General features: G+C 44.2%; 3 protein-coding genes across 3 annotated transcripts; all 3 read right to left on the bottom strand.

Annotated features, from left to right (window-relative positions):
- Positions 1–712: 712 nt before the first annotated feature.
- Positions 713–2,445, bottom strand: LOC125286632. The gene is made up of 3 exons (XM_048231846.1): positions 2,294–2,445; positions 1,772–1,912; positions 713–1,182 (listed from the first exon to the last, which is right to left on the bottom strand). The coding sequence occupies exons 1-3, from the start codon at positions 2,415–2,417 to the stop codon at positions 755–757; spliced, it is 693 nt and encodes a 230-aa protein (XP_048087803.1). The 5' UTR covers positions 2,418–2,445; the 3' UTR covers positions 713–754.
- Positions 2,446–3,264: 819 nt separating this feature from the next.
- On the bottom strand, positions 3,265–7,501 carry tppp2 (tubulin polymerization-promoting protein family member 2). The gene is made up of 4 exons (XM_048231898.1): positions 6,598–7,501; positions 5,173–5,364; positions 4,714–4,867; positions 3,265–4,334 (listed from the first exon to the last, which is right to left on the bottom strand). The coding sequence occupies exons 2-4, from the start codon at positions 5,361–5,363 to the stop codon at positions 4,140–4,142; spliced, it is 540 nt and encodes a 179-aa protein (XP_048087855.1). The 5' UTR covers position 5,364; positions 6,598–7,501; the 3' UTR covers positions 3,265–4,139.
- A 1,142-nt stretch (positions 7,502–8,643) lies between these two features.
- Positions 8,644–12,222, bottom strand: apoa1a (apolipoprotein A-Ia). The gene is made up of 4 exons (XM_048231819.1): positions 12,023–12,222; positions 11,514–11,565; positions 10,688–10,832; positions 8,644–9,497 (listed from the first exon to the last, which is right to left on the bottom strand). The coding sequence occupies exons 2-4, from the start codon at positions 11,554–11,556 to the stop codon at positions 8,897–8,899; spliced, it is 789 nt and encodes a 262-aa protein (XP_048087776.1). The 5' UTR covers positions 11,557–11,565; positions 12,023–12,222; the 3' UTR covers positions 8,644–8,896.
- Between the last annotated feature and the right edge of the window lie 866 nt (positions 12,223–13,088).

The raw sequence follows: 13,088 nt of genomic DNA, 5'->3' as shown, positions 1-13,088 counted from the left end.
TTCAAACTACCATATTCACATAGGTTCACATAGGTTTCCATATTCACATAGGTTCACATAGGTTTCCATATTCACATAGGTTTCGAAAATCTACCGGGCACCGTTGAGGTAGATGGTTCATGTCCATTGTCCTTTATGGGTTAGTGAGCTGTCTGCATGCAAGATCAATTTCAGAAGTGGCTTATCAGTATCTAAATCAGTCTTAGGTGAAGGGAGTGGCCATAGCATGAAAGAGCATATCACCTGATCCTGTGAGCGCTGCTTTATGTGGAAAGGCGAGATTTTTCGGTTCTTATTATGGAGCATATCAGAGTCACTATGACATCAGCTGGCTTGCCCACTGATAAAGGAGTCATTGTGTTTCAGGACATTGCTTAACATGATTAGATATAGAGCCGGGGAAGCTGTGAAGCAGCACTGTGCAGCTGTGGAGATGTCTGACAGTAATATTTGGCCTGTTTGCTTGATTAAGTTATCAAGTTAGTTGGAGGATTGTATATCCTCTCACATGACCCTATAGTTTAATGTTAGAAAGGTAAAATTCAAACAAGACTTTTTTTTTTTTCAAATGAAAGTTTATTTCTGCTAAAATACCTTGGATACCTATGATTAGATTTTAATTTGGGGCAAAATACATTATGAGAATTTGTGCGCGTGTGTGTGTGTGTGTGTGTGTGTGTGTGTGTGTGTGTGTGTGTGTGTGTGTGTGTGTGTGTGTGTGTGTGTGTGTGTGTGTGAGTGTGTGAGTGTGTTTCTATTCTGTTGTGTAGAGCATGAAGCCACTGAAGGTGTTGTAGTGATTCTGGTCATCACACAGGTAGCAGCCAGGGAGCAGCCTGACAGACACGCGGTCCCTAGCGCGGAGCTGCACCGTGAGGACCACGCTGGCCGTGTCCTCCTGGTCCTCGTGGTTCTTCTCCTGCAGACCGGCCAGCGCCACACCGTTGCGACTCAGTTGCACACAGGCGGCCAGCAGGGAGCCGGGCGAGCCGGCGTCGCTGAACGCCGTCACGGCCAGGCTGTAGATGCCGGAGTGTGGCGCGGTGAACACGCCGGTCCTGGTGTCGTACGCCACGCCCATGTTCAGGAAGACCGCCTGGTAGGCCACGTCGATCTCAGTCCGGGACGGGCCCACACAGCGACGCCAGTCCGTCAACGCCACGGAGAATGCAGTGCGGCTCTCTAAGGACAGTTAACGACACAGTGACCAACCACAGAACACATACAGTGCTCTCTTGCTTCTAAAAGTGCCTTCATCTTTTTTTTCAGGTAGTAGAATGTGAGAAATCACATGAATCAGAGTCAAAATAAATGTCAGAAACATCAGGTAGACAAATAATTCACATAAACAGAAAAGCTCCCATTGATCATTTAGTGTGCACACATTCAATTGGAGCTTTTTTCTGGTGTGCGAGTTTTTTTCTACCTATTTTCTACCTATTTTATTATAGTGCCTCATGTACAATTTAGGACAGTGTTGAGAAGCTAGTGAGAGACATTGGCACCAAACCAGAGATTTCACAGAGGCTAAAATATGCAAGCCTTTTTAAGTCAGATTCTTTTCTTAGATTGACTGATTGATTGATTAATTAATTAATTGATTGATTGATTTGTGTGTAGGCTATGGGGCTTCTACATAGGATACAGGGGAAACACACACACACACACACACACACAGACAATCACGTATATCTACATGCAACAACACACACAAGCACACACATGAAGAAGCGTTCCAAAGGAAAGTTCCCGGTGTGGTGTCAGCCCTCACCCTTGTAGCTGTTGAGGATGTTCTGGGTCTTGTTCAGCCTCTCCTGCAGGTCCGTAACGCTAGAGTTGAAGTGCTGCTGCATCTGCCACATTCGCCGTTGCATTAGGCAGCAGCTGCAGGACATCGGGTCAGTCAAGCACACTAGGGTGAGAAAGGGAGAGATGAGAACAGACACTAAACACACGCACCCTACAGCCTATGGGTGAGGCATAGAAATGGATATGTAATAGCAAAACAGTACACATAAGGCTGTGAACAAAATATACATTAACACAATCATATGTTCCTCAAAAACTTGAGCAAGTGTAAGGGGAATATCATTAGAACTGTGTGTGGACATAATACACTTTCATGGATGTACATACACACACACAAACACACACACACACTCTGTGAAACTACAGCATACTGAAATTATAAAGTATATTTCCATATATATAACATATTTAATAATATACAGATTATCTGTCCTGTCCCAGAATCCATGCTGAGTGTAAGCCACTGAACTCTCCTCTCACTTACAGTTATCCGGCACAGGTGGTGGTGTTGCTCCAGGGCCGTGCCAGGAGTAGGTCCGGGTGTCCCGACCCAGTGCCAACCCAAACAGAGCCAGAACAACAAAAGCTGTGCCTTGGAGCAAAAACATTTATACAGTCATTAAACTGTGCTACAAAATCAGAGGAACTCTCAAAGGCGCTGTACTAAATAGATTAGGAGGGTATAGAAGGACGTGAACAACAAGTTCCCTATGGGAATAATTATGTCTCAATCTATTTATGTAAATATATTACATCAGTAAATGGAAGCAGATTAATACTTTAAAAGTAACCACATAAAAATCACATTTTCATACGTTTTGGGAGTATCATATCCAAATGCAACACCCATCAAATGGTGGAGCTTGTTTGTGTTGGTGCCCATATTCCTACCTTTCATCTCTCCTGCCCCTGGTTTGTCTCGGTGAAGTCTCAGTGTTGTCTCCAGACAACACAGAGATGTCGCCCAAATATCTGAAGGTACTGTAGTCTCCAGTCAGTGAGATGAAGTTTTTCTTGGAGTCCCTTATTTATTTGACCAGAGCACCCCACCCTTCCATTGTGAACGCATTATGGGCTAATCTGTCCGCCATGTACAATATGTCAGGTCTGATATAACCGATAAATGTGTAATAGCAGACACTTAAGCTGTCCAGCCTTTTGGGAGATTGTTGTTTTGTGCGCTGTTTTTGGTCCGTTTCCCTCACCCCAGGAGCTTGATTACTGAGGGGAGAAAAGACCAGGGACAATAGACCAATACCAGAGGAACAGAGAAGAAGTGGACCAGATAAAGTGTGAGACAGCGAAAGTAGATTATGGTCCTATTTCAGATGTGAAGTCTAGGGTGTCTGGTGTATGAAAGCATGGCTGGAGTATGAACACATCAATGTGTGTGAGAGAGAGAGAGAGAATGTGTGTGTGTTTGCATGCACTTAATAAAAACAGCCCCTCATTGAATATTTTTTTCTGCAATCACTTTATTTGAGACTTTCTTTCTTTCCACAGATTTCTGTAAGAGATGGCAGTACCTGACACTCCTAAACAAGACAGAGCGCCTTCACACACTCAGGCAAAAGAACAATCACTTTCACATCCGAAAGATGGAGGGAGGGAGGGAGAGAGAAAAGGACCAGAGAGAGAGAGAGGGAGGAGAGAAAGTGCCATCTGCCTCTTCGTCCCTCTTGAGCTCTCACTTCATCTTCCACTCAAAAGACACCCCTTGTCCAGTTCACCATCTGCTTGACCTTTTCTGTCGCTCATTTTATTATTAAATATGACTTTGTTATTAAACGTTAAATGTTTTATTACTATGTGTATCTCATTGCACCAGTCACACAGCCATACATGCACCTAGGAGGCAGTGATAGTTGCAGGGACAGCTAAGGGGTTCATTTTGGAGAGTAAGGCATTTTGTAGTAATTGCAAGTAGTAGCTAAGGCACCGGGACACATACAGTACAACCACAGGGGTCTTTTAACACAAGCGTCTGAAGTGCAACAGAGAGACCCGCTAGCATAAAAGTTCCAGTGTAGTTAGAGACAGACAGAGAAAGAGAGAGATGGAGGGGTTGGAGTGAGGTTAGTGTGGTTAGTTGTTAGTGCTGGTTGAGTTTGCTTCTATGGAAATGCATCAAACAGAGCCTTCTTCACAGCTACACAGAGTACATCAATGTAACATTTGTTCAAATGCACATAAAGGATACAATCTGTCATCTGAAATCTTTCCATTACAACATTGCTTTTCACTTCTCTCCTCTATTCACATCTATCTGCTCTCCTCTTCTCTATCCTTTCCTCTCCCGCTTTTCGGCTCTCTTTCTTTTTTCTTGTCCTTCATTCGTCCTGTTTGACCTTGCTGTCGTAGCTGCCCTGGCCCTTGTAGGACCCCACATAGCCGCTGGAGTCAGGGATGTCCTCTCGGCCCACCTTGCCCTTCCCCTTGCCGGACTCGTCGAAGCGCTCTTTGTGGGAGCCCGTGAACTTCGTGGTGTCCGTCAGCCGGTCCACTGCTCCCGCTTTCGCTACTTTCTGCAGGGGGGTTAGTGCAAGACAGAGAGACAGAGACGATGTGACAGTAGACTAGAGAGGAGCACGTTTTTAAAACACATTTTTGGGGGGCTTTTTATGCCTTTAATGTGACAGGAAGCGAGTGGGAGAGAGAGATGGAGTGGGATCGGCAAATGACCCGGGCCGGACTCAAACCCAGTCCCCGTGGACACTGGAACCACTTGCGCCACAGCGTCCCCTAGGGAGAAACACTTACAGTGACATCCACAAAGCCTGTAGAGAAAAAATATGGTAACAGTATGGTGAATATGGCATGGGAGCACTAGGTCATGGGTCAGTGATGTTGAACCATAAACTGATTGTGATGTCTGTATGCCGGTTTTGATTGGCTGATACTGACCGTCACTCCTACATTGGCGGGTTCTTTGCCTGCCATGAGGCCGTAGATGAGCTGCAGGGCCTCTTCCTGGCCCTTCCCCTTAAAGCGCTTCGGAGCCAACTCCGTCATTGCCTGCTTGAACTGCTCAAATGTGATCACACGAGCAGTCTTCGCCCTGACACATGTAGAAACACACACACACACACACACACACACAGACATAGAGAGAGGAGAGAGGAGAGAGAGAGAGAGAGAGAGAGAGAGAGACATAAAGACAGACAGACAGAGTAATCAATTCACTATGTCACTGATTCTTTGGACCACAATGATTGACATTTGGATTTTAATTAAAGATATTTAAGGTTTTTTCCAGTATGTGTCACAGGGAAATATTATGTGGATTTGCTCTAATATGCATCTTGACAGTCAAACTGACACCATGCATCACCACTACAAATGCAATAAGGTGAATTGCCTCACTTCACTTTGCTGAAGACGATGTCCACGTCGGTGCTAGTGACATTTTTCCCATCGATGATCTTGCAGTCTTTGCATATCTTCACAAAGTTCTTCCCGTTCATCTCCTTGCCCGTTGCCTTCGTGTCTCCGTGGACGGCAAACTTCTGGAATGCCATCTCCACCTCGGCCACCGTCACAGTGCCTTCTGCCATTCTGCCAAAATAAATAATGTTTTAGAAGCCAGTAGACATTACAAGATTATTGCTACTGTGACTATGGCTTGAACAGTGTATAACAATTAGAGAGATAATATATTTCTGCTAAAGTGAATAATTCTCTTAACAATCTCATAAAAAAGAACAGCGACAACATACAGCATGACAATCATTTATATTTGGATCAGCAAGAAAGCAGAAGAACATGGCCATGTCACTCATAGATTTAGACTACTTCAGTTGTACAATACATTTCATAGTGTTCTACAAGTATTATTAAGTAATAAAAATAATTTAATGTCCTGTTCGAACAGGTTTACTGATTAAGGTGCAGTGTTTTGAGTTTATGTGTATACTGTTCTGGCATTACTGTTTGAGAAAGGGTGGGCCGCAGCAATGAGAAATAACTGGCGTAGGCTCAGGCACACCCTACTGTTCTCCCATGAGCCTTTGCACATTTAGTGATTCCATTATGGAGCTGATTCACTGCTCACTCAGTGCAGAAATAACAATATGTACACACACACACACACACACACACACACATGCACGCACGCACACTCACAGACACACAGACACACACACACACACTCATAATATAGACAGACATGTCTGCTCTGCCACTTTCTCTTCTCTTCTATTCTCGTTTCTCTCTCTCTCTCTCTCTCTCTGCTTGTGTGTACCATAAGCAATGCACATACTAATTTAATAATCATTTCACACCCAAAATCTAATTTGTATCCCAAGGGCTCTACATAATGTATACTATCAGGAAGCAACAGTTTATCAAGATATTGTCATACTATTTAGATAAACTATTTCCGAGCAAATCTTTGGTATTGAGCCTGTTTTGTAATGTATTTTTTATGAATTATTGTTTTTACAAAAATAAACACTAAATTACAAACACTACAGTTAATACAGACATATAATTGCCATAGGATAAGGATGGTTTCTGAGCACAGCAATATCTTTCCAGTCATTATACATTAAGCGCACATGCAAAGCAATAAACGCATCCAACATGCATACTCAGTCATGAGTATCCAAACATCTAGTCTCCTTGAAGTCAAAGACAAGGTGTACATGCAGTAGACAAAATGAAAGCAGATCCCAGTGGATGTATCTGAGTGTAAACGTGTATGTGTGTGTGTGTGTGTGTGTGTGTGTGTGTGTGTGTGTGTGTGTGTGCGTGTGCGTGCCCGCACTCTAGACTGCCAGGTTAACCTACCTGAGGGTAAGGTGCCAGTCCAGAGAATGTGATGCTGCGTTCGCTCTGATGATGCTGTATTGGCCAGTGTGTTTGTCTCCTTCTCTAGTGTGTCTCCTGGTTGCTGGGGGATGCGCGCACAACCAAGAAAGATGCAGAGATGGTTAGACTGCGGAAAAGCAGCAAGGAGAGGAGGTAGAGAGATGGAGAGAGAGAGCGACAGGGAGGGGAGGGAGAGAGAGAGTGAGAGCGATCGAGAGAGGAGGAGGAGAGATGGAGAGAGTGAGAGAGCGATCGAGAGGGGAGGAGGAGAGATGGAGAGAGTGAGAGAGAGCAACAGGGAGGGGAGGGAGAGCGAGCACAGCCCAGCACAAATGATGACATCATACAGCTCTGGGTCTGTCATCCTCTCCTCCCTCCTCCCTCTCTCTCTTCCTCTCTCTTTCCATTCCACTTCACCTCTCTCCATCCTCCTTCCATCACTTCATCCTTTATACCCTGTGTGCTCTTTTTATTTGTCTCTCATCCTCTCTTCTCATCCCTCCATCATTCCCTGCCTCTCTCTGTCTCTCTTTACTAACCACACCCTGCTCTTTCCGCCTCGCATCCGGGGAAGTACTATATCTGTTCTCATGAGATGGACTGATGCAACTCACAAATGCCCTCATTAGTCACTAAGAGCTTCCTCGGTACAGCACAGCTTGGTTATCTAGCAGTAAGCTAATTGTTAAATTATGCGATGCATTATGTGAGGCACTGGGAACTTCTTCTGTAATTTTTATGGAGGCTGAGTGCATTCGATTAATCACAGCTGAAGGCTATTCCAGGGAACTGCAGTGACAAATATTTACAATAGTGGATGGAACGCATACTTTCCAGAGACTGCTGGATAAGTCATCCATAAGTCACTATTGTCATTAATGTCTACCAGGTAATACCTATAAAAAGTATTCACCCCTCATCCTCTCTTTTACTGCTTTTATAAATGGAATGTTAATCAATTTAATTTGGTCTTTTTTTACAATAATTTACAAAAAACCTCTCTAATGTCAAAGAAAAAGCAGATTTCTAAAAAATGATGTTAATTCATTAAAAATATATAATGCAAAATAAGCAAATAATAAGTAAAGCTAATAAGCGAAGGGGAAATATCCAAGGGGGTGAATCCTTTGTATAGGCATTGCACATACATTATTTAAGGCACATCTAAGGCACAGTCGAGCACCCATGGGCGGATTATGAACTTTCGGGCCCCTGGGCCCAGATTTATTAAGGGCCCCCCACTTATTGTCGTATATGTGGGAGGGGGGGTTTGGGGGTCCTCCCCCAGAAAATGTTTAATTTGTTGTGATTTCCTGTATTCTGGTGCATTTTGGAGATGGCCAATACTAAATTCAATCAGATTCATAGCCTACATCCTGATTTGTTGATATTGAGGCAATGATTCCATGCAAAGGCTTGGGCTTCAGGGCCCCCTGACCCCTTGGGCCCCTGGGCCTGAGCCCAGTAGGCCCGTTCAGTAATCCTTCCCTGCGAGCACCATTACGTTTGATATACTCACAGACAAACTAATTATGAACATACTGTTCATAGGGATACTGTAGGTGGACATATCTATGGATGTGATGATGAACATATCCAGTACACCAATAATCGCAAGCCATTGAGTGGCACTTGGTGTAAAGAACAGCCAATAGCATGCTTGGTGTCAGTAGCGTACTTTGCTATACTGGTTAGTAGCGATACTGTAATCAAGATGAAATAGCTGGGTTTGATCAGAGACGGTTGATTAAGTTAACTATAGAATCTTTGGTTTGATGGTTTCACTGTGGTAAGAAGCAGCTCTTTGTGTGGAGATTTCATTTCACATTAAATGTAATGTAAAAAAAAAATATTGTTATGGTAGTACCGGTATATAATTGTAAGTTCATATGATGAAATGTTTTTTGAAGAATGCTAGCTTTTTACATTAAATTAATTAAAACATAGTTGTATTGTGCTTAATATATATATATATATTTATATATACGTTGAATCAAATAGCGTAAATAAGGAGAGGCCAGAGAGTGGGTTTCTTTGTTTTATTACCAACAACATCACACAGTAAGGTGGCGTCAACAGAGAAGGAAGGTGTTTCTCAACACACACGTTTTACTTGCAGTCCAGCTAACAATGAAGAGATGCTCACATCTGCAAGCACTTCGATGTTTGCAAGCTGTGCATTTCTGCACTGTCGTGTGTGCCCTTCCCTGTCTGTGTGTGTGTGTGTGTGCACATGGAGCTTGGAGTGGTTGAGTCAGTAGTGGCTGGTCAACAACACTTAGGCCTTGAGGGCAGCAGCCACGGTGTCGTAGAGGCTCATGAACTTGGTCTTGAGGTCCTCGAACACGGGTGCGGCCTTGGCCTGCAGGTTCTCGGCGTGGGGGGTGAGCTGCTCGTGCAGATTTCCAGCGACCTTCACCAGCTGCTCCTTGTACTCCTCGGCGTAGGGGGCGGCCATGGTGCGGAGCTCCTCCAGGCGCTGGGTCAGCTTGGCGCGGACGACCTCCACCATGGGCTCCAGCTTGGACTTGGTCTCCTCCACGTTGACGGCCACCTTCTGGCGCATCTCAACCATCAGGGGCTCCAGCTGGGCGCGCAGGGCCTCGACCTCAGCGCGGTTCTTGGCGGAGTACTCCTGGAAGATGGGCTCCAGCTTCTGGCGGTACTCTTCGACGTGCTTCTGCATCACGGCCTGCAGCTCCACGCGGTGGGGCTCCAGCTGGGTGCGGAGGTTGTCAACGTCGGCGACCACGCGCTCGCGCAGGGCGCGGGTGGCTTCCAGGAGCTGGGCAGAGAAGGTGTCGGTGTAAGGGGTCAGAGACTCAGAGGCAGACTTGGCATAGGTCTGGAGCTGGTCCAGGCTCTCTGTCAGCTTCTGCCTGTGTAGGAGAAGAGAGGGGGAGAGGAGATATGAGGGGATAGTTGAATGAAGGGGACATTCATGTTAATGGGGAAGGCTTTGATTCAGGTTGATGTGAACAGTGAGTCTTACTAATATTCTGATACTTGGTGTGGGTGGATAATCTGACTATAATTTCGGGAATTATATTATTCTTGAGAGTTAACACACACACACACTTCACGCTGCCACTGTTGCCGAGCCACTTCCTACTATCCAATATAAGAAAAACCCACCACCACACACCACCCCAGCTCTTGGACTATGGTTATCTTTTGTTATCCTACTACTACTCTACTCTACTGCCACTGCTGTAATGTCCTCCTAACGGGCCTCCCCTCTACAGATGGTCCAGGATGTGGTGGTGCATTGGGTTTCAAGCAGCCAAAAGGGGCACACGTTACCCTGCTGTTCATTTTGGTTCACTGGCTACCCTTGTGCGCTGCCTACAAAGTGATTGCTGGGTATGCTCCTACTTACTGAATTGCTCTGATAAAGACTTCTGTTGCCCCCTCGACCACTGCATTCCTCTAAGGAACGACGTCTAGCACTGCCACCCCTACTCACACAGCAATCCAGACTATTTTCATCTGTAGTTCCCTGATGATGGAACAACCTACCAAGTGCTGCCAAGTGCTACCTGCTGGTGTCCCTCTCTATCATCAAGAAGTTCTATAATACCCAACCCTGTCTTCTCTCCTTCTCCTTCTGCCTCCCTCCTCCTCCTTCCACACTATTCTAGTACTTAAACCTCTGCACTCTCATCCTCTGGTAGTCTCATAGTGTTTGTAAAGTAGTATGTATTGTTACCTATTGTCTCTTTTGCTGTGTAGCTTTGGTGGTTAATCATTATTGTGTAAGTCACTTTGGACAAAAGCGTCTGCTTAATGAATAATGTGATGCAACATCCCTACAACGCCCTGCCATTATCCACAGCTATCTTTAGCCAATCGGCTCCAAAGTTGTACTGTAAACAAATGGTCCTTTTATGGTCCTTTTCAGAACCTTTTATCTCATTTCAGGCTTTGTAGTGATACAAATAGATATGGCTATTGACTTTTAGTAAAACAGTAAAATAGGCATCAAAGCCCATAAAACTGATTTGCACAAGCACGCTACAACATGTGAACATGCAACTCCTCATCAATATGAAGAGAGGGTGTCCCTTACTTGTACTGCTCGTACTCTGTGCCGTCCAGGTGGTCCAGGGTCGCCATGGCTGTCTCCTTGATCTGGGTCAGGTAGACCAGGGTGGCAGCCCTGTAGTGCTCCAGCTGGGAGGGAGCATCGGCCTGCAGGGCGCGGGCCTGGGAGCCTGAGGGAGGAGGCACAGGAAAGGCCAGGAGTTAACTAGGCCCGGTCAGAGAAAGTCATGGTAGACAAGCAGGACTGGTGGATGGTTTATGGTGCTGAATTGACAAAAACATCCACATATGCACAAGACTGAGTTAGCTGTAAGGCAAGCTGGTCTACCCATATCGACACACAGGTCTATCCAAAGTGATACAGGCTTGCAACGACGATGGAACCTGAGTCGACCGATTGTCAGTCGATGTTATCGCTGCTCCACCACGCCCGCATGTTCAGTATGTCACATAATGCAGTAGTTCTTAAACTGGGGGGTCGCCAAAAATATCGTAGGGGTTGCGAAATGATTTGCAGGTGTTTAGATCATGTTTAGAACATGTTTAAAAAAATGGGATATTCAGTAGCAATTGCAACCTTGCAATGTTCCTCCGAAAGTGGATGCTCTGTTAACATAAATTTAAATATCTACAGTACCTGCGCCTGATGACCTTGATGCTAACACATCCTATTCTATATATCGCACACATTTTGCTGCACGTTATTCAATTTCGTAGAAGTGTGGATGCATGGCTTCAGTACATTACTGCATGTCAACATGCATAAAAGGCTTTGGTGTCCTGCATGTAAGCGATCTATACTATATAGTCTGTGTTATCTGAGTGTAAGAGCAGAGTGGAGGAGTACTGACCGACGGCCAGGAGAAGGGTCAGTGCAAGGGCCACGAATTTCATGGTGAATCCCTGTGATAAAAGAGACAGAATGGATGACAGGAAGGAAGGAAGGAATATAAAACATAAATTAGAACCATTAACTCTCATACCTATTTTTCTTTTTCTTCAACATACAATGAAACATTTTCAAAAATCACATTAAAAGTTATTTACGGAATATTTTTGACACATTTTGATAAAACACCAGGAATGAAAATTAGCACCAGCCACCAGCCAAATGCTGGTAAAATATTAAAGTGTAGAGTTCTATTGAGTGGCTAGTGAATTTGACTATTTATCTGTCAGTTGCTGGAAGAGATTTTAAAAGGCAAATTTCCAACCCTGTAAATTGAAATGTAAAGTGAAAATAATCCTGTCTTCTGTTCATCAATATTCTAATACACACACAATGAAGTGATTATCTCTATCTTTCTCTGCATCTCTGTCTCCAGTGCTCTGTGCTGTCCGCGTTGGCTAATTGTCTTACCTGAGGATACTGCTCGAGGAGATTGAGGCCGAGGCTAAGGGCCCGGTGGCTTTTATAGGCCCCTCTGGTGCCAGGAGTTCGACCTCAGACCCCATGCATGGCAGTTCAAAAGTCACTAAGGGAAGAGAGGAAGACACAGACACACCTGTACATTTGCTCATGTAACATGGTGAAACACCCTCAAGCTGCTGACGTCTCAGAACATGACACATTTTATGAACTATTTTAAAAATGTCTTCTCCCATTTTCAAATGTCCACTCCAATGCTATTTATCAAACATATCGCCACAACAGTATCAACATCCATTAAACAATAATGACTACTTCTGAATTTCCCCTTGGGGATCAATAAAGTATCTATCTATCTATCTATCTATCTATTTTTTTCTGCACATGTACTCTCTCTTGCTTTTCATCATGATGCCTTTTACCAGCCTGTGCTACCTTTGCTACACGTCCTATTCAATATCTTTAAGCTTGTAAAACTCTTAATCAACTTGGTTATTCTGTGTATGGATTAAGCCCAACCTGGTTTGGGTTAGTTTATCGCAAAGAATACAGAAAACTGGTCACATTTGGATATGGAGGGTGAGAGCATGGGTTTGGGATACTGGGTTTATGAGGATGTGTATGGTTGAGAAATGTATTTGGGGATTTCTCTGATATCAGCTCTGAGAAGTAAGAATAAGAAAATAGGGACACCAAATATGTATTTCATATCCTAATCCTATTCATGCTAATCTATAATAACAAAAGTAGCCGGGGCCAAGTGCCCACGGGGGCCAAGGTTCGATTCTAACCCAAAGTCTTTACCAAATCCCACCCCCATCTCTCTCTCTCTCTCTCTCTCTCTCTCTCTATATATATATATATATATATATATATATATATATATGCAAATAAAGGCCAAATGTACCAAAACATACAAACAGTAATAAAGTCATACCACACATGCTTCCGAGCCGATTTGATGCCTTTCACGGACAACGATAGAACTATAGAGGAATGATGATCTCAAAAGAAGACATAGAAGAATCACAATTGAGAAACATTAGTAAACAGTTTA

This window comes from Alosa alosa, chromosome 2 (assembly GCF_017589495.1).
Source record: "Alosa alosa isolate M-15738 ecotype Scorff River chromosome 2, AALO_Geno_1.1, whole genome shotgun sequence".
In the NCBI taxonomy this organism is placed as follows: Eukaryota; Metazoa; Chordata; class Actinopteri; order Clupeiformes; family Clupeidae; genus Alosa; species Alosa alosa.
Note: the sequence above shows the minus strand (reverse complement) of the source record. Positions and strands in the feature narration are given on the sequence as shown.

What these genes read in the sequence shown, in the direction of transcription:
- LOC125286632 (XM_048231846.1), bottom strand. Translation starts at nt 2,417, where the DNA reads ATGTTTTTGCTCCAAGGCACAGCTTTTGTTGTTCTGGCTCTGTTTGGG. An exon ending in ACCACCTGTGCCGGATAACT is followed by an intron (nt 1,913 to 2,293) that starts GTAAGTGAGAGG and finishes TTCTCACCCTAG; the next exon opens with TGTGCTTGACTGACCCGATG. An exon ending in CATCCTCAACAGCTACAAGG is followed by an intron (nt 1,183 to 1,771) that starts GTGAGGGCTGAC and finishes AACTGTCCTTAG; the next exon opens with AGAGCCGCACTGCATTCTCC.
- tppp2 (XM_048231898.1), bottom strand. Translation starts at nt 5,363, where the DNA reads ATGGCAGAAGGCACTGTGACGGTGGCCGAGGTGGAGATGGCATTCCAG. An exon ending in ATCGTCTTCAGCAAAGTGAA is followed by an intron (nt 4,868 to 5,172) that starts GTGAGGCAATTC and finishes TACATGTGTCAG; the next exon opens with GGCGAAGACTGCTCGTGTGA. An exon ending in CCGCCAATGTAGGAGTGACG is followed by an intron (nt 4,335 to 4,713) that starts GTCAGTATCAGC and finishes ACCCCCCTGCAG; the next exon opens with AAAGTAGCGAAAGCGGGAGC.
- apoa1a (XM_048231819.1), bottom strand. Translation starts at nt 11,556, where the DNA reads ATGAAATTCGTGGCCCTTGCACTGACCCTTCTCCTGGCCGTCG. An exon ending in GACCCTTCTCCTGGCCGTCG is followed by an intron (nt 10,833 to 11,513) that starts GTCAGTACTCCT and finishes CTCCTCCCTCAG; the next exon opens with GCTCCCAGGCCCGCGCCCTG. An exon ending in ACAGAGTACGAGCAGTACAA is followed by an intron (nt 9,498 to 10,687) that starts GTAAGGGACACC and finishes TCTCCTACACAG; the next exon opens with GCAGAAGCTGACAGAGAGCC.